The 27713-nt window shown below is 45.6% G+C and overlaps 1 protein-coding gene across 1 annotated transcript; it reads right to left on the reverse strand.

Moving 5' to 3' along the window:
• Positions 1-303: 303 nt before the first annotated feature.
• HPSE (heparanase) lies at positions 304-27713 on the reverse strand. The gene is made up of 12 exons (XM_079990934.1): positions 27433-27713; positions 19234-19379; positions 16098-16232; positions 13340-13510; positions 11295-11466; positions 10826-10873; positions 9565-9658; positions 9332-9438; positions 7131-7245; positions 4697-4815; positions 3133-3279; positions 304-1086 (listed from the first exon to the last, which is right to left on the reverse strand). Exons 1-12 carry the CDS (start codon positions 27636-27638, stop codon positions 927-929), a joined length of 1620 nt encoding a protein of 539 aa, XP_079847060.1. The 5' UTR covers positions 27639-27713; the 3' UTR covers positions 304-926.

The raw sequence follows: 27713 nt of genomic DNA on the forward strand, positions 1-27713 counted from the left end.
TCTTCTGGTGACTTCTGTTTCAGTGTATCTGAAGAAGTGTGCATGCACACGAAAGCTCATACCAATAACAAACTTAGTTGGTCTCTAAGGTGCTACTGGAAGGATTTTTTTAATTTTGCTTATTCTTCTGTAATCCTCAAGATTGCTTTTCCCTGATGTCACTGAACTGGTCCTTTTGCCTGTTTATCCTCAGATGCTCAAAGGGTTGTTGCTGGCATCCGTCTCCCTCGGAAGACAGTGGAAGAGTCTTGCCTTCGGGAAGAAAGTCAAATTGTTGGAGAGTTACAGCGCTTGGTGGGGCTTTTATTGAAGGTGGAGCAGATGAAGGCATCCGGTTGTCTCTCTGCAGGTGCAACATGGCGTCTCTCTACACACCTCCCAGAGGTCATTCCTTCTCTGACCACTGCTATGGATGCACAACCTGACTGTCTGTCTCCAGGCACTGCAATTGCCTGCAAAGTATTCCCACACAGTGGGGTTGATGTTGCCAGCCTTCGTGCCATGTTTGCAGACATCTTTGTGACACAGAGTTGGGCTGCCAACAGACCTAGTGCCTGAAGCCAACTCCCTGTGCTGCAGCATCCTGCCATCTTCCATTCTGTGTACATGACCAAACCAGTGTAGACGTCGCTGAGAACCTACGCCACTAATTTTGCGACTTGCTGTCTGACATCCATCCTCTTTGCATCTCTAACTGCAATCCCTCCTTAAACAGAGCTTTCATTCTTGGGAAAACAGGGGCTGAAACAAAGTTCTTAGGTAAATGTTACAGGTGGAAAGTTGAAATAAAAACGGGGGCTGGCATGGAGGGATATTCCCCTTCATTCTTGACTTGCTTTGTTTCTGCCACCAAAATATCTGGAGCAGCTGAATGTCTTGACACGATGTTGGCCACCAACTCGATTTTGGGAATGTGAACTAAGTTGCTAAATGCAAGCCCTCACCTTGGCATTCCTTACTACATAGAATCCATATGAAAAAGCTGGAAGTGCAAGGCGGCTACCTGGACTGAGAGGTTTTTCCCTGAGAGTGGGCAATATTTCATCATCCAACATTTTTAAGACATGACCATTCAGCTGCACGGATCTGCGAGAGGAAAGAATGTATATTTTAGACACAAAATTTGTCCTCCTCAGACAATAAACCTGGTGAAGGTTTTGTTGCATTTGTTTTCAAGAGACCATTTTAAAACAAAGACAATTCTGTGATACAAAATGGTATCTCTAACTGAGGAAGGTTTAAAATGTATTTTTTAATTATTTCATGAGAGCGGCTTTAAGTAACAGGGAACTCTACCATCTATGTATATTTCAGAGCGTTAGGTTGCCTTTGTGTGTGTGTTACACAAAGAGCTTCAATCCCTTTTGAACCCTCATATGCTATTTGTCTGTGTGCTTGTTTTTAATGCACAAGAGAAGTATTTATAACGTGAATAAGCTTTCCGGCCAACGTAAGTTCATAGTGCACATGTAACACCATGTAAAGCAAGCCTTCTGCGTGGAAACATCCTCACTGTTCAAGCTGAATGCTCTCTTCAAGAAAAGGGAAAATCCATGTGTTTCCAGAAAAGTGGATCTGAATGCTAAAAATAAGTTTGGCAGACACTGTCTGGCTGTCATTCCTGGCCAGCTGAAAGTTGGATCTGATCAGGGAACTGGAGTGCACAAGGTTACAGGATGCAGCTTCACTTACGAGTTCATAGAGGGACGGATCATTATCATAACTTGAGGAAATCTCCATATGGATCAGGAAGAAATGTGGGCAGAATTCTTGGGAACTGGCTTCCCAGTTTTTGAGATGAAACACAATTTCTGAGAAGTCACTTGACTTCCTTCCTAGCTGCAATGCTTTTAAGGTGGAAAGGATTTCCTTAGTACTTGGGACCCGAAACCTACAAATGTAATCCTGATCCTGTAGTTTCTAAGAACAAAATAATAATAAGTTTATTGCATTAAAAATGAACAATCTGCCTGCTGTTTTGAATGACAATCTTTTGTCAAATCTTGAACACTGTTTCAAGAAATATAAGTCATTTTCAAGCTGAAGATTAAGGGCTGTGAATGTCCTAGAATCACAGAATTGTAGAGTTGGAAGGGATCCTGAGGGTCATCTAGTCCAACGCTCTGTGATGCAGAAATCTTTTGCTGAATGTGGGACTCGAACCCATAGCCTTGAGACTAAAAGTCAGAAATGTGGACTGTGAACACATGACTGGTTGAAGCGCATTGTTAATGTGTGGTTACAGAATGAAGTGCGAAGTAATTGCTATGCAAAATGATGTTACATGACACTTAGATTGGTTAGCCTGGCAGACTGTGAGATGTATTCTAAGCCCCAATTACTCAGGCACGGTGAAGATTACTGTGTGAGCCAGTCTATACCTCTTTCGTTTCACCTCCTGTACAGGTGTTGTGGGGGTGGGAAGAGCCATAAGCATCGCCTTGAGCTTCTTGGAATGATTGCTTCAGGAAACTCTGGCTGTGTACACACTATAGCTTTAGAGCACATTTGAAGCACATTTCCTCTCCCTCAAAGAATTCTGGGTACTGTGGTGTGTTAAGGGCTGCTGGGAACTATAAATTTGTGAGGGGCAAACTACAGTTCCCAGAATTCTTTGGTAGCGTGCGTGTGCTTCAAAGGAATTATGCCAGGGGTAGGCAACCTAAGGCCCGGGGGCCGGGTGCGGCCCAATTGCCTTTTCAATCCGGCCCGCGGACTGTCCGGGAATCAGCGTGTTTTTACATGAGTATAATGTGTGCTTTTATTTAAAATGCATCTCTGGGTTATTTGTGGGGCATAGGAATTCATTCATTTTTCCCCCCTTCAAAATATAGTCCGGCCCACCACATGGTCTGAGGGACAATGGACCAGCCCATGGCTGAAAAAGGTTGCTGACCCTGTATTATGTAGACACAGCCTAACAAAAATTTCCCAATTGAGGTACCTCATTTGTCCAATATCTACAAATCAAAGAGTCGGGTACATGGGGTTAAAAGAAATCGCTAACACCTTTTAGATCCTGAACAACATTTGAAAGGGAATGAAAAGGGTCTCCTCTGAAAATCCCAAGTTTTTAAAGCTCATATTAAACAAATAATATTTAGAAAGGCAAGGAAATTCGGAACTGCTTACTTGGAAAGTATGCTGTCTTCTCCGTGAGGCAGTAAAAGATATTCATCTATTTGCCTGCTGGAGAAGGAAGAAGGCAACTGCAAGTGTTTTGTGCTGTTATAGAGGTTCAAGGCAAATAAGGTGATATCCCCTTCTCTGTACTTCGGGCTGGAAAGAAAACATGAAGCAGCCTGTTAAAAGGATATACTAGATAATATATAGTATACACTCCAACATTCCTCAGATGAAAATGAGGGCATTCTGTTTGATATGAGCATTTTCTCCTGGTGAAATACAAAAGTTGTTTGTTTGTTTGTTTAATTTGTGTACCTGCAGGTCTCAAACGTTATCAGAGGAAATGCACAACTGCAGTATTTTAAGCACAGAAATCTCTGCATTTATGTTTTGCATTTAGAGAAGTCTGAAGGGGAAAGAAAACCCCAAATCAATAAATACAACTAGCCTGTGCCATTTTTCTAGAAAAAGAGGTGTAGGAACTCACTGTGAACACCTCCCTCGTTCTCTTATAATGGCAACGGCACCCAATTTCGGCCTCTCTCAGGGCACCGTATTGCAAAAGATGACAAAGTCCGCCCCTGCCAAGGGGCTGGGTTAGGAGGTGCCACACTCGGAGCAAAATGCATAGGGCAGGGCAAACTCCATTCTCCATCCATGGGGACACTCTGGGTGAGCAATGTGTGGGGCTGTGCTGCACACACGTTTCCTGCCTTAGTGACAGGCGTTTTGCTAGCATCTGCTAAAAATTGCCCCTGCGAGTTACCAGGATCCTAGCCTAGAAAAGCATTTGCAAAGCGAGGATTCCTAACTCCTTTTGGAATTTGGGGGGAGAGTTTGTGTGTCTTTGCTGCCATCTTTTCATTCTGCCCCATTTTTCTTTATCTACGCTTGACACGTACAAAGCTTCAAATTCTTTGGTGCAATTCCGCTAGCGTGTTTTGCTGCACCAGAGCTAGTGTACCAAAGCCCTTGCACCTTTTCCAAGCCGTGTCTCCCCTTAGGTGAAAGTACAAATTTGGGTTACTTCTCCAAAAGGTCTTCAGAGTCTACACGGCCTAGGACCCTCGTACCTACGGGACCGCCTCTCCCGATATGCCCCATGGAGGAACTTAAGGTCCATAAATAGCAACACCCTAGAGTTCCCGGGCCTTAAGGAAGTCAGATTAGCCTCAACCAGAGCCCAGGGCCTTTTCAACACTGGCTCCAGCCTGGTGGAACGCCCTGCCTCATGAGACCAGGGCCCTGCAGGATCTGATTTCTTTCTGCAGGGCCTGTAAGACAGAGTTGTTCCACCTGGCCTTTGGCTTAGAATCAACTTGATCCCCTCCTCCTCTTTCTTTTTTCCTTTCTCCTCCTGTGATGAGGCTGCATTTTAATGTTTTAATTGTTTTAATGTTGTATTTTAATCTTGATTTTTAAGTTGTATTTCAATCAACTTGTTTTTATTATTGGTTGTTAGCTGCCCTGAGCCTGGTCTTGACTGGGGAGGGCGGGGTATAAATAAAATTTATTATTATTATTATTATTATTATTATTATTATTACTAGACATTTGGCTGAATGCTTACTGGTGCTCATTTGTACAATGAAGATACACTCGAAGCCTCCTTGGGTCTTCACCTGACAGGTTGACGTGCAGGACTTTGGTGCCCACTAGTTTCTTGTATACCAGAGAAAGCCAGTAATCCTATTTACATGGGAAAAGAAGACAGCTTTTGTGCATAGCAAAAACATGTTAAAGAAACGTAACCAGCAAAGAGTTGGTGGGTAAGCAGGAGCAAGACGGAATCAAAAGCACAGAAGGCAATTCGCCCCTATTAGGTACCCATCATTTTCCTTTTCCTTTTCCTATCGTTTATTTTAAACTGCTTTGAAATTTGAATTTAAATTGCCGTGACCTGACTGCCTCGAGAGGTTATGGTGAAAGGCAGTTAAGAAATTGAAAAAATAATAATAGCAATTATCAGTGGGATTATTTTTTTTGGAAGCAAAATAGGTGTCAGCATGTACCATGTCCACCCAACCCTACCATCGCTGCTTGCCACCCATCCCCTCCCTCCCTCCCTCCCTCCCCTCCCCTCCTTGCACCTTTGCTGCTTCCTCTGCTAAGGTATACATACTGCAATCAACATAAGATAATATCACCAAGGCAACTATCTGTAAACAAACAATAAAAGGTAAAGGTAAAGGGACCCCTGACCATTAGGTCCAGTCGTGACCAACTCTGGGGTTGTGGTGCCCATCTCGCTTTATTGGCTGAGGGAGCCGGCGTACAGCTTCCGGGTCATGTGGCCAGCATGACTAAGCCGCTTCTGGCGAACCAGAGCAGCGCACGGAAACGCTGTTTACCTTCCCGCCGGAGCGGTACCTATTTATCTACTTGCACTTTGACGTGCTTTCGAACTGCTAGGTTGGCAGGAGCAGGGATTGAGCAACGGGAGCTCACCCCTTTGCGGGGATTCGACCCTCCGACCTTCTGATCGGCAAGTCCTAGTCTCTGTGGTTGAACCCACAGCGCCACCCATGTCCCTAAACAAACAATAAATGACCATAAAAATGGCAAAAGTCCCGTACTTTTCTGTGTATCAGATGAGGGATTTTTTATTAAAAAGTTATGTTAAAAAATTGGGGTCGTCTTATACACTGATAGTACATGGGGGGACATGGGATTGGTTGCTGCCGCGAGCTGGAGATTGTCAGCGGCTATTGGGCGTGTCATTGGTGGCTGCGGCAAGGGCTGGTGTTGATTGGCTGTTGCTGTGGCAATTTGGCGGGTGATTGGCAGCTTCTGCTGGCGAGGGGACAGAGTCAACAACTCTAGGCCACCCCCCCAAATAAAGCTCAGCAACTCTGCCCCCCCCAAACCTCAGCAACTCTGGGCAATCCTCCCCCCTTTTTCTTACTTTTGGAGTCCCTCAAAATGTCTTATACATGAGGGCGTGTTATACACGGAAAAATACAGTAGTTTCTTTCCCAAATAGGTTTTATCTTAAACAATAGCAAACACAGTAAATAAAGAGTTCACTCGTAATAAACATATCAGTGGTTCAGTGCTCATTTTTTCTCTTTCCAAAAAAGATTTTATCTTGGAACAATTGTGATATACCAGTGATTCAGTGCTTGTGATATCTACTTGTGATATACCAGTGATTCAGTGCTTGGACGTCGTTCCGGTAATCTGACGTTTCGTCGCTGAAGAGCTTAGTCATCAAGCTTTGTCGTAATATACAAGTGAAGACCATATGTAAACAACTGAAAGCACAGAAAGAGGGACGAGCGTAGAAAGAGATCAATGTCCTGCAGTTTGTTAAACCTCCTTGATGGATGCTTCTCCCGATGGAAAAATGCAGATGGGGACAGATATGCCCCTGCTTTACGTCGTTTACATACTGTCTACATACTGTTACAAACGTATTTACTGTGTTTGCTATTGTTTAAGATAAAACCTTATTTGGGAAAAATGCTACTTTTGCCATTTTTAGGAACATTTATCGTTTGTTTACAGATACTTGCCTTGGGGATATTATCTTCTGTCGATTGCAGGAGTCATTGTATCACCACCCTGTTCATTGTTTTATTCATTTTTCATTGTTGGTGCTGACCTTTAAAGCCCTAAACGGCCTCGGTCCAGTATACCTGACGGAGCGTCTCCTTCCCCATCGTTCTGCCCGGACACTGAGGTCCAGCTCTGAGGGCCTTCTGGCGGTTCCCCCGCTGCGAGAAGCCAAGTTACAGGGAACTAGGCAGAGGGCCTTCTCGGTAGTGGCGCCCCCCCTGCGGAATGCCCTCCCACCAGATGTCAAAAAGAAAAACAACTACCAGATTTTTAGAAGATATCTGAAGGCAGCCCTGTTTAGGGAAGCTTTTAATGTTTAATAGGTTATTGTATTTTAAAATTGTATTGGAAGCAGCCCAGAGTGGTTGGGGAAGCCCAGCCAGATGGGTGAGGTATAAATAATAAATTATTATTATTATTATATTTATTATTAGAGGTATACGTACTGGCAAAGGTTCAAAGCTGGCATTCACCAGATGATAGCTTCCCGCTCCAAACAAAACCTGTCTCATCACCACGTCAATGCCCAGTTTGGCAGACAGACCAAGTTTGTCCAGCCACCTGCGTAACAAAAGTAGGGGGAGAGAGAGAGCAAGAAATAAAGAAAACTTCAATTCAAGCAGCCTGAAAAGAACTGGGGGTGGCATCTGTTCTAACTAAAGAGGTGTGATGTTTTGTACTACGTGCAAGGCAGAAACAAGAGCTGATTCAAACATAAGAAGTGGTGCTTTTAAGAAAAAAAATACATTCAATAGTTATAAGGTCAGAAAAGGCAGGTGTTCTTTCTAGCAGCATTGCAACCATGGCCTTTAATAAGTAGTTGAGAGGAGCAGAGAGAACGCTGTGGAAAAGCATTCTCAGTTCTTGGCAGGGACATGAGAGGTCCTTAAATTGAAGTGCCTGTCCTTCAATACAGAATTTCACAGCAGTATGCAGACCCACAGCTCCCAAATTCCCTTAGTGTGGTTTTTTTTCCATAAGAGAAACAAAACAGATGATGAGATATCTAAGCAGACCAGCTTCTGTTACAGTCACCTTATGAAACTTTCTCAGTTGCACAGAGTTCTTCAACATGCTGTGATCAGAAGTCCTGGGTAACACAAAAGCTTGATTCCTCATACAGGAGGATGAATGGGCTCCATAACAGGGGGGATTTGGGTTTGATCTTAAATAAAACAAGCCCTGGTATCTAATTCATCTCCTTTCTGATTCACCATATGGCATGGTGAGTTTCTAGAAGCTGCCAGATGTTGCCGGTCGATGCCAACATTAGGGAACCTCCAGAATGTCAGTGTTTTGTAAGAGAGATTCAAGCTAGGAAACTTGGGTGAAAAGAAACTGACTTTTTGTGGTTAGGGAAGTGATTGGGAAATGCACGGAAAAGGAGTGGGCAAGGGGAAGAGCCATGTAAACAAATCTGGTTGGATTCAGGATGAACGCTCATGGTTGTACAGGCAACAACCAATTGGCGCCTAATTGTGCACATGCGCTTGGCACCGGACCTGGAAAAGACCCTAAAACACCACTAAAGGGTGGAGCTGGGGAGGGACAGAACGTTTTCTGTGGTTCCCACTGATGTGTTGGGGGGTTGTGCAAGCAGATCAGGACATAAGAGGAGCCTGTTGGCTTAGACCACTGGCTCAACTGATCTAAAAGCAGAACCTGAGCACAAGAGACACTCTCCTCTTGTGGTTTCCAGCAACTGGTACTCAGAAACATTACTGCCTCTAGCTATGGAGGCAGAACATAGCCACCATAGCTACTAGACATGGATAGCTTTATGGGCATCAATGATCACAACAGCTTCTCCTGTTTGATCAAAGGAAGGGCTTCTAGGGCATTGGTAGAGAAATCCGCTCCACTGGTTGCGGTGGACCGCATGGCCACCCACTCCCCACCGGGGCATCCCGGTCATGTCAGAGCCCGGCCAGCCAATCCACTGGCATGGGGGCGTGGCCGGGACCGTTTAAATCAGAGGCGCGAGCCGGAGGGCTTCCTCTTTGGCTCGCTTCCTCAATCACCCTCCCTCCCTCCCTATTTTGCAGGTTTAGGCACTGGCCTTGCTATGGACCTCGGTTGGTGGCCGCTGAGGGGCCTGGTAGGAATTTTTCCACTTGGCAAATTGGCACTTGCCATGTGGTTTTCGCCTACCTCGTAGCAATCGTCACAACTTTGTTAGGGTTGCGGTTTGGCATTGTTTGACCTTGTGGTGGGGAAGGGGAGGTGTGGCCATCACCTGCCCTTCCAAGCTTAAGGGTATTCCATTAAAGGAATCCGGGGGTGTTGATCTTGTACAAAGCCCGGGTCAAGAGCTAGGGCCATGACACGACCCCAACGGGAACACCAGGGGGAGCTTGAGTTGGTCTGCATCGACAGGGCTCCCCCTTCTGGTGGTTTACCCTTACCGGACTTCCTGTGCATCAGGCAGGAGTCAGATATAGTTGGATCCATTCAGTGCCTAAGCCAATACCGCTCACATCAATAAAGTTGTGGCCAAATTTGCCCAATAACATAAACCTAATATCCATGCCCTTGTGTGTGTTATTTCCCAACGAGGGGGTGGCTACGGGGTCATGACACACAACAGGATCCCGGTATTCCACAGAAGGAAAGCAGAGCTCGTAGGAACGTATATTGTTGTACTTACATAAAACCAGCGAGATACGTATTGGACAGCTGAGGAGCACCCCCTCCGTAGGCTGAACTAGTTTCTCCCAGCCAAACTTTCTTGCCTGGGACAGTGTCATCAACAAGCTAGAGAATGTGAAATCAAAGTATATAAAGGTGAGTCAATACAGGGACTTGAGCCTGGGAGATCGGCAACTTTAAATTAGGAGGAATAGATGAGCGGTCCAGCCACCCACACAGACTCCCGATTACCTGGAGTTCTTCTTGTACGGCTGTGATGAAAGTGTCCAGCACATCAGGGCTCAGGAAATCCTCTCTGGTAGCAGTTCGGCCATTCAGATAATAGCTGCGAAATCGAGACATTTGACGTAAGTCTACCCATAATTTACACTGGTGCTGGAAAAGGCTCTTGTGTTGAGACAAGAAGTCCAGCACAATTTGGGTGCTTAAGTCCTTCTATTAGAGATCACCCAGAAGAGAGCTGTTAGGTGTTCATTTTGTTACAGAAGCCCAAATGACCTCAACAAGAAGTCGGGCATTTAATGTCACGGTGGAACACTCTCCTAGCAGAGAAGTGACAGGTATCCTTGCTTTTTGACTTTAAGGCATCTGCCATGGATGCTTTAGCTGAGATTCCTGCACTGCAGGGAGTGGACAAGATGAGCCACAGGATCCCTTCCAATTCTTTGAGTCTATTTTATGATACAGTGGTGCCCCGCAAGACGAATGCCTCGCAAGACGGAAAACCTGCTAGACGAAAGGGTTTTCTGTTTTGGAGGTGCTTCGCAAAACAAATTTCCTACGGGCTTGCTTTGCAAGACAAAAATGTATTGCGAGTTCCTGCTTTTTTTCCCCTCCCCCCCTTTTCTAAGCCGCTAAGCCGCTTATCAGCTGATCCGCTAAGCCGCTAAGCCACTTATCAGCTGATCCGCTAAGCCACTTAACAGCTGATCCGCTAAGCCGCTAAGCTGCTTATCAGCTGATCCGCTAAGCCGCTAATAGCGCTAATCCGCTAATGGGCTTGCTTCGCAAGACGAAAAAACCGCAAGACGAAGAGACTCGCGGAACGGATTCTTTTCGTCTTGCGAGGCACCACTGTACCTTCTTGAGTAGCCAGTCATTTCGATGATTGTTCTGTACCACTTTTAATGGTTTTTTATGTTTTAATACACTAGCCTAATATTTTGTGAGGGCAGCATATACATACTTTTAGAAACAAACAAAAACAAAATGGTTTTCCTCCTGGTTTTCTTCATATTTTCTCTGCATCATCAACTTAATATTTCTCTGAACTAGGCGTATGTTAGTAAAAGCCCTGCTGGATCAGGCAAAGCATCCATTTTGTTCAGCATCTTGCTCTCAAAATGGCCAGCCAGATTCCCCCATGGACAGTTCTCCCAAAAAGACCTGAGCACAACAGCACTGTTCCCACCCGCAGTTTCTGGTAAATGTTTTAACACATGCTGCTGTAATGCTTGGGTAACAAGTTGCTGAATAGGAACTCAGTACTTACTGATGCCATGTGACAGAATCAATTACTTTTCCTCCTGATTTCAGGAAGCTGCAAAACAACAAGGGTTAAATTTACTACCTCCTCTGCTTTTCCTCAAATTCTAAGGGAGCTAAAAAACTGTGGGAACTGTAATCCAGCAAAACAGACATTGGAACATATAAATTTAGGAAGCTGCCTTAGAATGATTAGCTATACTCCATATTATACTTTTTAGACATCCAGCTCAGTATTGGGTCTGTGGTTTTGCTGCTCTGCTCTACTGTAACCTTGTCCATTTTGTCTCATAAACAACATTTTATCTAAACTGCAAAGAAAATTGCACCCTGCCCAGGCCCAGCGATCTCAATCGGGATTAAGGCAACAAACCACGGCTAAAGCCAACAATGGTTATTTGTTATGTTCTGCAGTTGGGCAGAATATCACATTGTTGATCTATCAAGTCAAATGATGCTGGTGATTTAATTTTTACCTCCTTAGCAACTTCTGAGTGTGTTTCCGAGGTTGACCTACATCAGGCCCATAGAGCTTGGCATTTCTGTAGCTGCTGTAGCTGTCCAACAGCTGACGTAGTTGTATGAAGTCCTGTCCTAGCTGGGAGCCATCGATGTAAATGCCAGACTTCTTCCTGAAGCTGTTGGGCTCTGTAGAAAGTGTAAACATCCTTAGATGGCTCTCAAAGCTGTGTGACTCATTCAGAATTTGCACAGTGGCAGTAATCAACCAGAAGTACAAAATGTTAAATATCAAACTTTACTATTCCGAAGGAACACTTGGAACTAAAGATAGGTGAGACTCAGAGCTGTTCGACAGTGGAATTTGCTGCCAAGGAGTGTGGTGGAGTCTCCTTCTTTGGAGGTCTTTAAGCAGAGGCTTGACAACCATATGTCAGGAGTGCTCTGATGGTGTTTCCTGCTTGGAAGGGGGTTGGACTCGATGGCCCTTGTGGTCTCTTCCAACTCTATGATTCTATGATTTAAGGGGTAAGGCGGTATCTCAGATTACCTGAGCATCTAAACTGTGATGGATTTCCCCCTTTCTTTCACTGAATTGCTTTCCATTAAACCAGAGCTTTCCAAACTGTGTGTTGAGAGACATTAATGTGTCCTCCCAGGGCTAGAAATGGGTTAGTTTAACCTCCGGTTTGCTAGTAAAACTGAATTACAGTGTCGCAAAATGATGCCGAGACCATATAATACCAGTTCTGAAAGACTTACAGTGGCTCCCAGTACGTTTCCAAGTACAATTCAAAGTGTTGGTGCTGTCCTTTAAAGCCCTAAATGGCTTCGGTCCAGTATACCTGAAGGAGTGCCTCCACCCCCATCGTTCTGCACTGAGATCCAGTGCTGAAGGCCTTCTGGCAGTTCCCTCACTATGAGAAGTGAAGCTACAGGGAACTGGGCAGAGGGCCTTCTCGGTAGTGGCACCCGCCCTGTGGAACGCTCTACCATCAGATGTCAAGGAAATAAACAACTATCTGACTTTTAGAAGACATCTGAAGGCAGCCCTGATTGGGGAAGTTTTTAATGTTTGATGTTTTATCGCTTTTTAAATTAATATTCTGCTGGGAGGTGCCCAGAGTGGCTGGGGAAACCCAGCCAGATGGGTGGGCTATAAATAAATAGATGATGATGATGATTATGCATGTCTAAAAAGTGTATCACCAACATGAAATGTTTGGAAAGCTCTGCATTAAACATTTCAAGCGATGTAACAATTTATTTTGTTGTTGCTGCTGTCTTCTGTCCTGAAGGCATCACTTCACAAAGCTGTGAGCAGTGGCGTAGCGTGGGGGGTGCAGGGGGGGCCGGCGGCACCGGGTGCAACATCTGGGGGGGGCGCACTCGCACTCGAGTGCTAAAATCCACGGGTTAAAGGTAAAGGTACCCCTGCCCGTACGGGCCAGTCTTGACAGACTCTGGGGTTGTGCGCCCATCTCACTTAAGAGGCCAGGGGCCAGCGCTGTCTGGAGACACTTCCGGGTCACGTGGCCAGCGTGACATCGCTGCTCTGGCCAGAGCCAGAGCCAGAGCCAGAGCCGCACACGGAAACGCCGTTTACCTTCCCGCTGGTAAGCGGTCCCTATTTATCTACTTGCACCCGGAGGTGCTTTCGAACTGCTAGGTTGGCAGGCGCTGGGACCGAGCAGCGGGAGCGCACCCCGCCGCAGGGATTCGAACCGCCGACCTTTCGATCGGCAAGCCCTAGGCGCTGAGGCTTTAACCCACAGCGCCACCTGCGTCCCAAAAATCCACGGGTTAGGGGGTGCAAATTACTTGCCTTGCCCCGGGTGCTGACAACCCATGCTACGCCACTGGCTGTGAGGGGTGCATAAAATCATTGTGTTAAAAAAATAAAAATTAAAAAATTAAAAAAAATCCTTGATATGGCATGTGATTTTGCAGAGCTGACTTTAGGGAAGAGGGGCTTATGGGTTTTCTTCCCTCTCCCCCTTTGCCCCCCCCATATGTATTTGCATACTGCCAACACAAGAGCACACTCAAATCTGAAACCTACCATTCCCAAGTTCCCAATCCATGTCATAATTCTGGGATTCAGTGTAATTCAAAATCAGCTGGGCGTTTGAGCTGTCCCACTGGTTGCCTCTCCTCAGCAAAGCGTTGAGTCCAAAGATCAGGTGCAGATTGGCGCAGCGTGCAAAGTCATACAGAATATCCACTGTACTTCCTGTGAGCAGGTGGGAAAATAAGGACAAAGGGTCATGTTACGAGGAGGAAATCCCAGGAAAAAATCCCCCCCGCCGCCCCCGGAATCCTAGGTCAGAAGAATCATCTCACTGGAGAAGGTCCACCAGTGAGAATCACCACAGAATCATAAAAATGTAGAGTTGGAAGGGACCTACAGTGGCTGCTTAAAATAATAAAAAAAATTGCACGAACCACAGTTACACATTTTTCTTATCCTCTAGTTTGGCCCAAGTTCGCACAATCTGAAACAGCATGCAACAAATGTGTGGATATTGGGGTGGAAGCAGCAACTGCGAAGTTCGTTATATACAGTTGTGAAAAGAAGATTAATGTATAGGGTTACATGTTGTAAAGTTTAATTGCAGTACAGAGTCCAGAAGAAAGCATTTATAATATTATAATAATAATAATAATAATAATAATAATAATAATAATAATTTGTACCCCGCCCATCTGGCTGGGTTTCCCCAGCCACTCTGGGCAGCTTCCATAAAAACCAAAAATACACTAAAATATCACAGATTAAAAACTTCCCTGAATTTGTAATTTTCTGCTTGTTATTCCTTTTTTCTCTTAAAAAAGAATATATTTTGTTGCAGATTGGGGGAGACCCAATTATTACCGGTAATTAAATTAATAAATGGTAGGATTTCTGATTATGTGGAGTATTGAAGGGAAGATTGCAGGTCAATGGGAAAACATAGGCTAAGCTTCCTTTTCAAGCCAGGGCTTCTCCTGGGATTGAGGTGTTAACATGACAAAAGCTGTTGATTCCTCTAAGAGCAGGGTGGCCATCTCTCAAGAGACTGCGATCTACTTTCACAATAAAAAACTGCCAGTGATCTACCCCCGTTTTTTGGGGGGGAGTGGGTTCAGCTTAAAGTTGTTGAACTTTTTTTTAGAGAGGAGAAAACCCCATTTTTAAGCGGTTAAAAAAGAAGCTTTTGGTGGGGGGACTTCTGTTTTTTGGGGGGGTTAAAGGCAAGGGACACTCACAAAAAGATCACTATGGATGCAAACAGCAGCACAGAGAAAGCTCCATCTTCCCTTCCAGAGATATAACAACAATAGAGGGAGGGGTGAGGGGGTGGGGCAGGAGTCAGTTTTAGCGACACTAAGGAAAGGGAGCCAGAGATTGACCGTGATCTACCAAAACCTTGCAGGGATCTACCAGTAGATCACGACTGACCTGTTGGACATTCCTCCTCTAAGAGGAATTATTGGTCCTGGACAGACAGAGGTTGCCCCATTGATGGGTTTGAGATGTCAGGAAAAGTGTGTCTTTAGTAAGGTGTGCTGGGAAAAAGGGAGAGAGAGAAAGACTGGGATCCATTTTGGGCTGGCTGGCTGAAGGGCGGCTGGAGAGCTGCCTTTGACTCCAGGGCTGCTCTGCTATGGGGAACAAGCCCTGTTTGAGATGACTACACTATAAAATCCAGACTCCTTCCACGCAGGCTGAAGGTGTAAATAGGTGAATTCACCATATTTCTTAAAGCTACGACAGTCTAGGCTGTGTCTCAATTCTCCAAAGGAACACAGACCCTGGGTGAGTGCCTGCAACCCCCTGGGTTCTTGCTACCGCTTGGCAGAAAGTAGAGGTGGCACCTAACCCCTGTAACAATATTATATTGGTGGCAAAAATGCTTTCTACACCTCTTGTTCCTGGAGAGGCAAAGAGGACAGACTTGCCAGAGTGTCTGCCCACCTCTGGATTTTAATTGTTGGGCCTGGGAGAGATTCAGGACATTTTATCCTCAATTAATTCCCACTGCAGTGAAAGACTCCTCCATGGCTGGTAATCCAAGGTGTCACTTCCATTAGATTCAGAAGACACCTCTGGACCTTAAATTGAGGCTCATACAACAACAAAAAATATTTAGAATATACTGGACCCCATTACGGTTGTTTAAAAAAGGGCTATCTAAGGTATCTAACTGCTGGAGATGCAATAGGGATAATGGTTCTCTGAAACATGTTTTTTTCATTGTCCAATGTTGAAAGATTTTTGGCAGAAGGTAACTGAAACTATCAACTATGGAACAACCTTACATTTACAGAGCAAAATATCCTCTTGAATAATATACCCAGCACATGGAACCTTACAAATACTGTAATAGGCTAAGATCTGGCAAAGCACAACAACAACTTTATTTTCCCTTCTACACGGCAGTTTGAATCCCCATGATGGGGTAAGCTCCTGTTGCTCTGTCCCAGCTCCTGCCAACCTAACAGTTCGAAAGCATGTCAGTGTGCAAGTAGATAAATAGGTACCGCTCCAGCGGGAAGGTAAATGGCATTTCCGTGCGCTGCTCTGGTTTGCCAGAAGCAGCTTAGTCATGCTGGCCACATGACCCGGAAGCTGTACGCCGGCTCCCTCGGCCCATAAAGTGAGATGAGCACTGCAACCCCAGAGTTGTCCACGACTGGACCTAACGGTCAGGGGGCCCTTTACCTTTAAAGGTAAAGGTAATTAGCAGAGCTCATTAAGTTTCCAGACCCCGTCATTTTCAGCAAACAGCGAAGAGAGAGACCTTCCAATTAGCGCGTGGTGGTTGCAAGCGTCTTACGCGTAATGGTTGTGTTTCGGGGCCTCGTCCTGGATTCCTCCCAGAGGATGACCATTTCCTGGAAAGGCCACTGAGACTGCAGTTGCTCTATGACGTCCATAGGCGTGGATCTGAATACACAGACATCTGCAGCATCTGTGGCAGCAGAGAGAGAAGGAGAGAGAGAGAAAGGGAACACACAACTGCGATCAACATTTCAGGGTGATGAGCTCACCAGCAGGAACAGTGAACCTTTTGAAGTCCAAGGGGCGAATTCCCTTATGAGGAACCTCCCAGACACCCCAGAGATTGGTGCTGAAAACACCAAGGTCACAGGTTCGATCCCTGTATGGCCCACTTGCACATTCCTGCATTGCAGGGGGCAATAATAATAATAATAATAGTAGTAGTAGTAGTAGTAGTAGTAGTAGTAGTAGTTTATTATTTCCCCGCTCATCTGGCTGGGTTTCCCCAGCCACTTTGGGCGGCTTCCAACAGAATATTAAAATACCACAATCTATTAAACATTAAAAGCTTCCCTAAATAGGGCTGCCTTCAGATGTCTTCTAAAAGTCTGGTAGTTGTTTTTCTCTTTGACATCTGGTGGGAAGGTGTTCCACAGGGCAGGTGCCACTACCGAGAAGGCCCTCTGGGTCCCTTCCAACTTTACAGTTCTACGATTCTGTGAAATGCAATTGAATGTAGCTCATTATCCCGATCAAGTATTGGAACGCTGCAATAATGTCAAAAAATTGCAATTTAAAAAACTGATAGATCCATCGACTAAAATCTGACTCTAAACTCATCAAAACGTATTTCAATTCGCAGTCCTATCCAATATAGATTTTCCCAAATTCTTCGGGGCAAGACCAACCCCTAGCAATGAGTGTCAGTTGCCTGATAGTCTTGGAAAGAACCAGCAGCGCTGTCAAGGATCGTGTTAATTTTGCTTTATCTCGTGTGCAGAGTGCCTGGGGGAGGCCCTTGCAAAAGACGCCAAGAGGCCCTGTGTAAAAATACAGCCTTGTCAGCAGCTCCCAGTGCCTGAAACTGGATGAAATTGACATTTACAGTTAGTATAATAGGACTGCTGACACCCGTCTATGAAAAGCCTGTGCAGAAGTTCTAGAACAGATAATATTTTTTTACCCACTTGGCCTCACAGATTGATAGCAACCATTAATGCCACTAACAGAGGGAGCCTGGCTTTTGTTGTTTCAGCCAACTCAGGAGAGAGCAGGCTTTCCTGTGCTCAGTTTTCCTTGTGGAAAAGTTGCCTCCCTAATTTCCTAAAGCGAAACGTGCCGGTTGTCAGGGTAACCTGAAAGCCAAGGCAGGCCTGAGGAGCCTAGGAAGTTGCCTTATACCTGGGTCAGACAAATGGTCCCTCTAGTTCAGTGTTGTCCACTCTGACTGGCAACAGCTACTGTTAATGGAGAAATCTGAGGGCTCCCTTGGACAAAAAACAAGGACACCAGCCAGGAATGCCAGAGCAAAACAGCAGCCAGTAGGCTTGGTCTTTATTGAAGACTGTTGCGACAGGACTCCCACCTGCCACAAGGTGGAACAAGATGGAAGCCCCGAACAAAAGAGAATCCAAACTTTTATTAGCAGCTAATCCCCATGTTACCCCCCCCAAACTACATCACTAATACATCATGGTTACATCATGAAAGGGGAGGTCTGGTGGCAGGAATCTGAGCATCCTGGACCCTGCCCCATGGTTCTCCTTGCCCTCCACCAAACATCCATCAAGTGTAACAAAAGAGATATTTACATTTCCCTGTTTCCCAGCCAAGATAATCACACCCTTTTGTCTTCATAGGTAAAGGTAAAGGGACCCCTGACCATTAGGTCCAGTCGTGGCCGACTCTGGGGTTGCGGTGCTCATCTCGCTTTATTGGCCAAGGGAGCCGGCGTACAGCTTCCGGGTCATATGGCCAGCATAACTAAGCCGCTTCTGGCAAACCAGAGCAGCGCATAGAAACGCTGTTTACCTTCCCATTGGAGCGGTACCTATTTAACTACTTGCACTTTGACGTGCTTTTTAACTGCTAGGTTGGCAGGAGCAGAGACCGAGCAACGGGAGCTCACCCCGTCACGGGGATTCAAACCACCGACCTTCCAATCGGCAAGGGACCCGCGTCCCTTGTCTTCATCTGGGTTTGTTATTTCTGGAATGGCTACCTGTCTGACACTCAGGTATCAGGATGCCAGGAATTATCACTCAGGCAGAGGGGCTGCTGAGTAGCTGAGCTCACATGTCTATATGAATTTCTGAAGTTTTCCCAGTGAGCCAGTACATAGATACAGTTATCAGTGAATTGCTACATTTGGTATTGTGCAGCTGAGGCCCTTTGAATAGATAGGAAGAAACTGTGATGAAGTGTTTTGTGGGGACAAATCACAAAAGTCACAAACGTAATTGTGCTGATTTTGGTAGTGGGCTGCATGAGCATGATATCTGCTGGAGGGGCAACTCCCCCCCCCCCCAGATAAAGGTAAAGGGACCCCTGACCATTAGGTCCAGTCGTGACCGACTCTGGGGTTGTGGCACTCATCTCCCTTTATTGGCCGAGGGAGCCGGCGTACAGCTTCCGGGTCATGTGGCCAGCATGACTGAGCTGCTTCTAGTGAACCAGAGCAGCGCACGGAAACACTGAGTGGTACCTATTTATCTACTTGCACTTTGACGTGCTTTCGAACTGCTAGGTTGGCAGGAGCAGGGACTGAGCAACGGGAGCTCACCCCGTCGCGGGGATTCAAACCGCTGACCTTCTGATCAGCAAGTCCTAGGCTCTGTGGCTTAACCCACAGTGCCACCCGTCCCAACCCCCCCTAACCTATACATAAATTCCTGCAACAGTACCTAGCTCTCCTAGCTCTTTTGATACCTCCCTCTTGTGTAGAGGCAATACCATTGAGACTGCATAATGATCCACACTTGGAAAATGAATCTGCTTCTTGCACAGGGGATGGTGTCAACTAGTTTTTATGCTGAATATTCTTCATAATCCATCACTCTTTCATCTCTGAAAATCAAAGGCATGCATAATTGCTTTTGCCACCCAGTGCCCGTCTGCTTTGACTCTGTGCTTGGTGAGACTTACTCATGTGTAAGTGCGCTGCAGCTTGCAACCTTTCGGCTCCAACCTACCTTGTTTAGCCAGCAAATTCTGGCAAACCTCTTCCTCTGCCGTTGGTTTCTCTTCAGGATCAAAGATCAAGAAGTCTGTCTTGGTGCCACCAAATCTCACGAAGCCAGGAGATAAACCTCTTGCCAATGTCCGCAGTTTTGTAGAGCTGGGAAAGTGAGAACGCGGAGAAATTGAAAGGAAAACCTTTTCATCCTGTTGGCTTTGATTCATCATCATCATATCAGGTGCTTCTAGACTGTGGCAATTTTGGGGTGGGGTTCAATCACAACTTGGTAAATTAAGGCAGTGCAATTCAAGCTGATTTGGAGCTTTCGTGAAACGAACCTGCTTCCCCAAACAATTACAGTTTTTGTGATAAGGAAAGCGATGGAAAAGCAAGCTGGAAAGTGTAGGATAACACCTAGTTTGACGTAACATCATCTAACCTCCCCACAAACAAATCAGAATAAGTGCTCAATAAACAGGCCAACCAGAGGTGACCTTATTCTCTGCTCAGTAGTTCCAGAAACTATGTGTGGTACCCAAGTATCAACCTACCCCTCTACAGTCTTGGTGCTGCATGTGTAGAATTCAGCTGGGAGTAAGATGGGGACAAAACTGGAATGAGCTGGCTCTGCTTGTCATTGCCTCTGGCGCCATCTGCTGTTCGCCTCCCCTCCTTCTACCCTATGGGACCAGTTTCCTCTGTGTTTTAGAGAGCTGGGAGGGGAGATATGCCTAGAGATCCAGTCTTAGATCTCCCACATTGTGTGTGGTTTGGTGCTGAGCAATCTCCTCCGGTCTGAAGTGTTTAATTGAACACGGCTGTTGGAACAGAAAGCGAAGAGAACCACTGGGAGGATTTCCTTTGCCAAGCCTGACACAGCAGCGGCCTGTGACTCATCATGTGTTCAACTTTCTTTCTCTTCTGCCTACATGCAATATTTGTAACTCTAAATATAAAGACGGCATACAGAAATCTTAAAGAGTTTCAAAGCTTTCGCCAGCAATTTAAGCATCACATGAAAGGCTCTCTTCAAAGCAAACTTCTCGTGTCTGTTTAAGAAAGGAAGAGCAACAGAATGCAGACTAGTTTCAAGCTCTCCTGCCTGCTATATTTACTGACAATATACCACTGCAGGTTTTGATGTCTTTTCAGCACCACAGCTAAAGATATTTCCTCTCCCCAGGGCTTAATCTGGATCAGGATTCAGCAAAATTCAGCTCCAGAATCTGTTTCCATCACCAGCATCCAGAGTATCTGAAAGAATAACAACAAGCAATGCCTCTGGGCATGTGTGGAGTGCATTTCCCTTCACTGCCAGGTAACTGCAGCCTGGTCTACTCACTCAAGGTTAAGAACCATGGTTTACAGGATCTAGGCCTTTTATTTGAACTATATTAGAGATTCTCTAATACTTTGTCATATGGTAAAACTGTTACTGGACTGGAGTAGATTAGCGGTGGTGGTGCATTGCATCAGGTGAGATCTTTCCTGATCCCTACACACAGAAAAAATAGCATATCAAGGACAAAGTTACGCAAGAACCCTTTTTCTAGTTTTCCCTGTTATTTGGATGTTTGAATATTATGCTGAAAATGAATGAAATGCAGCTAAAATATTATGTCCTTTTTTCACATGGTCTAGTTCTTCCCCTGCCCACCCCCCTAATATTCTTAAAGAGGGTCTCTTTTCCAGTCTTCAGAGAGCAGCTGGAAGTGGGGAGGCAGAAAAGGGGCCTCTTTTCCTTCCACTCTGCAGTTTTGATCTGAAATTTTCGGTGCAGTACTGCACCCAGAGCTCAGAAACTGTTCTCGCTAATGAAATTCCCTGTCACAAAATGTGCTTAGAACAGTGGGAGTTTTGAATGCTGCTTGTAACGTTATAAATGAAAAATATATATTTTTCTTTCTTTTGTGGGATCGAGCACAAGGCATCAGATTTGCGCCTTTCATCAGCTAAATGGCAAATATGCAGCAGCTCAGCAGCCACCAACAACTTCCTGGTTGGAGCTGATAAAATACCAGGGTTAAATAAAGGACTCGCCTGATACAAGCGATAACAAGTTTGTTTCTTACTCCACTTTTCTTCTACTTTTGAGAGCCAAGGTTCAAAGGGCGCCCAGCGAAAGAACATGGAAATGAAAACTATATCCATTGTACATGAAGAAATGCTAGGAGGCTGTGTAAAATTGAGGAACAAAGATATAATGAGTGTGCAGATTCATTACATAATATGAAATACAGTTTGACATCTTTGGCATGTTTCTAGACCTCAGGATGGTAAACAGGAGCATAATAATCTGTAGCCAATGTTGCAGAAAGGGGTGATCCCCATAGTCAATACTCAGAGTAGACCCACTGAAATCAAGGAGTTGCAGTTAGCCAAGTCCATTGATTGCAATGGGTATGCTCTGGGTATTGACTCAGATGGGTAGAACACAATACACGGATATTAGTGATTCTACCATAGTGGAAATAACAGACTTGGCATATGAATTCTCATAGTATTGAGCTGTATTGTGAGCTGGGATCCTGCAGTTTGTACTCTGTAATTAAACTGGAGACATGTGAGCATATATGCCAGTTTTGTTCCTGTGTGGTTGGCTTTCATCAGGCTATGCACCCAAAGCCAGTAGCCACTGTTAGCACATGCTCAGAAGCTAATCGTTTTAACTCCTTCCTTTTGAATGGGGAAAAAAACTCCCTTTATTTACTTTCCAGAAGGGGAGCTGTGTTAAATCTCTTGCAGAAAAACTCATAATAATAATAATAATAATAATAATAATAATAATAATAATAATTTATTATTTATACCCCGCCCATCTGGCTGGGTTTCCTCAGCCACTCTGGGCGACTCCCAACAGAACATTAAAAACACAATAAAAGATCAAACATTAAAAACTTCCCTAAACAGGGCTGCCTTCAAATGTCATCTAAAACTCAGATAGTTGTTTATTTCCTTGACATCTGATGGGAGGGCGTTCCACAGGGTGGGTGCCAGTGCCATTTGCCCATCACATCATCGACTGCAAAAATCCAGTTATAATGTTTCTAAGTGCATTTTTTTGTGCTAGAGTGACAGAGTGCTTGAATCTACTTCAGTCGTGCAGCATGTGTTCTTGAAACCCTCTTGCAGAAGAGTAACTGTCTGGAAGCACCCATACAGGTGCCACAACCCTCTTCTAAATGTGCTTGGAATGTTAAAATGGGAATGTATTTGGAGAACAATACCTGGGTTCCTGTTGGAGAATCAATTGGCTTGGAAACACCCTGTTTTATCTGTGTTCAGCTAGTACAGTAGTGATCTGTCCATTGTGGCACAGTGGTTAAAATGTCTGACATTTGAGACATAGGATGAAATCCCCATTCAGCAACAAAGCTCAGTGGGAGACCTTGGGCCAGCCGTTATCTCTCAGACTAGCCTACCTCACAGGGTTGTTGAGAGGAAAACCATGTATGCTACACCCTGAGTTCCATGAAGAAAAGTCAGGATAAAAAAAAATAAAACAGAGTAAATAAATATCTGTGCTACCTCGGGCTCTTGTGAATCCTGCAGCCAGGAGATTTCTCTGGTGGTTACCAGGAATGTTTTTTAAAAAATAAAAACCATGGCTTATTTGGCTTTGCATGTATGAAAACCTCCAATCCTGTACTGCTCATGACTTGAAACTCTGCTCTGGGAAATACAGTAGAGTTGCTATACCTCCGAAATTTCCCAGACATAGCCAGGATTTGGCCATCGGAAACAGTGTCCAGGCAGAAATCACTTTAATGTCCAGGGAAACCTGGATGTATGGCAACCCATGTCGTAAGTGTAAAATTTGGTGGTGTTTTTTTTGTGTTTTTTTTTTAAAGTGAACAAGTATTTTCACTTTTTGGAATATGGCAACCCTAGAATACAGTGCCTCTGCTCCAACCACCCCTTTACAATACCCAAATTGCACTGAAGAAGAGGAAGAGTTTGGATTTGATTTCCCGCTTTATCACTACCCTAAGGAGTCTCAAGGGACGCGGGTGGCACTGTGGTTTAAACAACTTAGCCTAAGACTTGCCGATCAGAAGGTCGGTGGTTCGAATCCCCACGACGGGGTGAGCTCCTGTTGCTTGGTCCCTGCTCCTGCCAACCTAGCAGTTCAAAAGCACGTCAAAGTGCAAGTAGATAAATATGTACCGTTCCGGCGGGAAGGTAAACGGTGTTTCCGTGCGCTGCTCTGGTTCATCAGAAGCAGCTTAGTCATGCTGGCCACATGACCCGGAAGCTGTACGCCAGCTCCCTCGGCCAATAAAGCGAGATGAGCGCCGCAACCCCAGAGTCAGCCACGACTCGACCTAATGGTCAGGGGTCCCTTTACCTTTATCTTTAAGGAGTCTCAAAGCGGCTAACATTCTCCTTTCCCTTCCTCCCCCACAACAAACACTCTGTGAGGTGAGTGAGGCTGAGAGACTTCAGAGAAATGTGACTAGCCCAAGGTCACCCAGCAGCTGCATGTGGAGGAGCGGGGAAGCGAACCCAGTTCACCAGATTACGAGTATACTGCTCTTAACCACTACACCACACTGTATGAATTAATGTGCAAAAAATATTGCAAGTCAACTGAGGACTCTTCCTTTCGAGAGAAAAAAGTGCATGCAATCTTCCTTTTGAGCCTCCAACAATTTGGCGCTCTGCAAGCCAATGGTGACATCCCCAACCCAAATCAGAGGCGGTTTAGCAAGTGGCCAGGCAGCCCCAAAATCTACACAGTGCTTTTAGCTGCTACAAGGCTAACTACAGGAAGGAATATAGGCTGCACTTAACAAAAAAACAACAACACATGCCTTGATGCATTTTAAAACTGCTGGAATGCGGCTACGTGTAGCAGAACCAGATGTCAACTATCTCAACAGCAAGGGGAAACAGGATTCTCCCGGCATATCTTACCAGCCAAAGCACCCTGAGCGAACCACAGGAAATGTCAAAGCGAAAATGGTCAGATAATTAAGAGTGCATTTGCACTCCTTAATCCCAAGGATGCCAACTCATTCATCCTTGCCACCCTACAGCCAGAGGGTAAAGTGGCAACCAGGAAAGGGGGAAAGTGTCACAGGGTGAGTCTTATAAAGAAAACCAGTGTGCCTATAAAAAGGCCATGGAAGGCAGGGGTCACATGGGCATGGTAGAATCCTAGAGTTGGAAGGGATCCTGAGGATCATCTAGTCCAACCCTCTGCAAGGCAGTATGATAGGAATTTTGAGGTCTTAGATATATGGTAATGTTCATAAGCGTACCAAACAAGCACATACATAGATCAGCACAGGAAGACCGACCTGAAACCATTTTTTATTCCCAAACTGACCAAATGTTTTCTCTGCAAGGTCAAAGGAAAATGGAAAAGCCTCCCCATTGTCTTTTCCTTCACAAATCCAGTCTTAAGGGCACATTTAAGATATGAATAGGGTGTGAGGCTGCGACCTGGCTCAGGAACTAGTTTTTATCATTATAAAAGACTGGCCAGGCTCCCCAGGCAATCCAATCAAGTGACCATTAAACAGGTAACCTGTCAGACGAGATAAACAACACACTCAGATTTCTGCTATAGAGCGCCTTTTCTGTGATGTAGGTATGATGTTTGTGGGGGGTGGTCTTAGGTTACACCCCTTCTGTGATGTATGTATGATGTATGGAGGGGTGGTCTTGAGCTCCAGGGCAGGGAATTTAAAATGTCTATATAAGGGCAGGCACACCTTTGTTCTGGGTTCCTCCTCCCTCCTGCATGTGGTGAGTGAGGACCCTGTTGCAAAGGATCAATAAAGATCAGGCTTACTAGCTGCTTTGCTTCTCAATATTCTCTGGTTGGCCTCTGTTCTTATCTCCTACCAATAGGGAGCCTACGTAAGGACTCTATATGGGCTCTTGGATACCCCATAAAGGAAAAAAGGGCAGGTTTTTGTTTACAACAGTAGGACTATGCAGCTGTCCCATTCAGGGATTGAACCTGCAACCTTGGCCTTATCAGCACCCTGCTCTAACCAACTGAGCTAGTTTAATCTGGGTTGTCTATTGCGTTTTAATTGTGTGTGTCCCCCAAGAAGCTCTGGGCAAATATATGGTTCTTCCCACACCACCCCCCCATTTTATATTCAAAACCACCCTACAAGGGAGGTTAGGCTGAGAGTCACCAGAGGTCACCGAGAAACTTTCACTGCTGAGCCGAGATTTTGATCTAGGTTCCCCTCTGTCCTAGTCCACCATGGTGCCTGGGAGATTCTTTTTACATTTAGATTCCCCAAGGAGCTCAGGGTGGCATACATGGTTTGCCCCTCCCCATTTTCTCCTCACAACAGCCCTTTGAGGTAGGTTAGGCTGAAAGACCATGTGACGGGATCAAGGTAACCAAGCGAGCTTCATGGCTGAGTTTGAACCCCAGTCGCCTAGTGTTCTACCACGGTGCAAGCATAATGCTGGTGGTCAACAAAAGAGATTTAAAGGCTTTCTCAAGGCAAATCTTTAAAAATGTAGCATAAACACCGACAACTGGGAAACACTGGCCTGCGAGCGCTCCAGTTGGAGAATAGCCTTTTCCAAAGGTGTCATGGGCTTTGAAGACACTCAAACTCAGGACGCAAGGGAGAAACGTGCTAAGAGGAAGGCATGCTTGACAAACCCTCGCCGTGATCAACTCCATCCGGAAACCTATGTCCCCACTGTGGAAGGACGTGTGGATCCAGAATTGGCCTCCACAGATAGATGTTAAAACTGTGTTTATGGAAGACAATCTTACTCAGCTACAAGGGATCGCAAAAGAAGAAGAGCAAGCATACAGTTCCTTTGTGTATGTGGTTTCAATAGATATTCACGTATGAAACTGTAATTATTTTTAAATAGGTTTTAGCAACTGCTGTGATGTGAAGTGTAGGATTCCACATTAATTAACCCTATTTATCTAGTGAGATCTAATGCGTTCTAAGGTTACAATTTACAATCCTAAACTTCGCAGGTTTAGGATCAAGGTTCCCAGGCTACAGAATAAATATACAGCCCTGCCAGCTCACGGTTGGGTCAGGCCAAGGAGGTGCCCTTCTGAATCCCTGGGGTCACATCAAGTACCCGACCTGGTTGACTGCTGGCACAAGGCCTGGAGATAGACCTCCAGGTTTATACAGTCATTACTGGGACCTTTCTAAGAAATCCTTTGCTGCCACAGCGAGAAATTGAGAAAGAGGCAAGCATATAGCACAGGGGTAGGCAACCTAAGGCCCATGGGCCGGATCTGGCCCAATCGTCTTCTCAATCCGGCCCGCGGACGGTCTGGGAATCAGCGTGTTTTTACATGAGTAGAATGTGTCCTTTTATTTAAAATGCATCTCTGGGTTATTTGTGGGGCATAGGAATTCGTTCATTTTTTGCCCCACAATATAGTCCAGCCCACCACATGGTCTGAGGGATGATGGACCAGCCCATGGCTGAAAAAGGTTGCTGACCCCTGATATAGCCCATTGGAGGCATAGTTTGTAGACAGGAGGAGAACCTGGAAAAACTCCCACTTCAACAGCACTTGAAATCTTGGCAATGTATACATCTCTATGCTTCAACTGAAGGACCAGAGACGTCATATTTAAGAAGATGTATTGTTTCTACACTGCCATCAGTTTATATGGAATTTTACAGAGTTTCCTAAGTGAAAAGGCAAGTTTAGGTCTCTGCCTGCAAGGAGCTTATGTTCTAAATTTGACAGTGGGGTTAGAGACCTTCTGTGCCTCTGATTATATGCAGAGTGCCTTTTAATTCTGAGAAAAACAGACCCCTCTTCCTAACTAGGAATTACAGGCAAAACCTAGCGCAGAAAGTATTAGCTCGTGGCTGGCATGTTCAGACTTCTATAGCCCTTTAGTTAGAAGAAATTTGGACAAAGCATTTCAAAAAGGGAAGTTTCAGCTGCAGGCAAAAACCAAGCAAGAGATTTTTCAGCTTTGAAACAAGTTTTCACACTCTCTCACACACGCAAAACTTCAGGGAAAACCCAGCTTGGGACGTCCATTTTCACTCACGAACCCTGCACCGAGCTCCGGCATCGTCATCCGCTGCAAAGCAGGCAGCAGCTCGTCAGGTGCAGCTCCCCCCCCCCCCCTTTTCCCCTGTTGGTAAACAGCCTTCTCGTAAGGCGCAGCGGGCAAGATCCCGCACACACCCAAAAAGGGGGGCGAAACCAGAAAACAGCGAGCCTGGCGTGACCTACCCCAGGAAGGTGATGAATCTGGGATCCGTGGCTAGGTTGGCATCGATGGTGAGAGACAGGAAAAACGGACTGACCTCCCTGGCCGGCTGCTCGGGCAGATGAATGCTCAGCACGGCCGCCTCGCTTTGGCCGGGATCCGCCCAGGAGCCCCCGCTCAGCGGAGCCCGGCAGAGAAGCGCCAGGATCAGTCCCAGCCGCGGCAGCATCCTGCGTCCCAGCGCGCGCTTGGAGAGATCGGAAGAAAGGAGATCCTCGCCGGCGCTTGCTCCTCCTGCTGCTGT

This window comes from Podarcis cretensis (assembly GCF_951804945.1).
Source record: "Podarcis cretensis genome assembly, chromosome: 9".
NCBI classification, from domain to species: domain Eukaryota; kingdom Metazoa; phylum Chordata; class Lepidosauria; order Squamata; family Lacertidae; genus Podarcis; species Podarcis cretensis.

What these genes read in the sequence shown, in the direction of transcription:
- HPSE (XM_079990934.1), bottom strand. Translation starts at nt 27,638, where the DNA reads ATGCTGCCGCGGCTGGGACTGATCCTGGCGCTTCTCTGCCGGGCTCCG. An exon ending in AGATTCATCACCTTCCTGGG is followed by an intron (nt 19,380 to 27,432) that starts GTAGGTCACGCC and finishes TCACTTTCCCAG; the next exon opens with CTCTACAAAACTGCGGACAT. An exon ending in GGATTGGGAACTTGGGAATG is followed by an intron (nt 11,467 to 13,339) that starts GTAGGTTTCAGA and finishes CACTTTCTACAG; the next exon opens with AGCCCAACAGCTTCAGGAAG.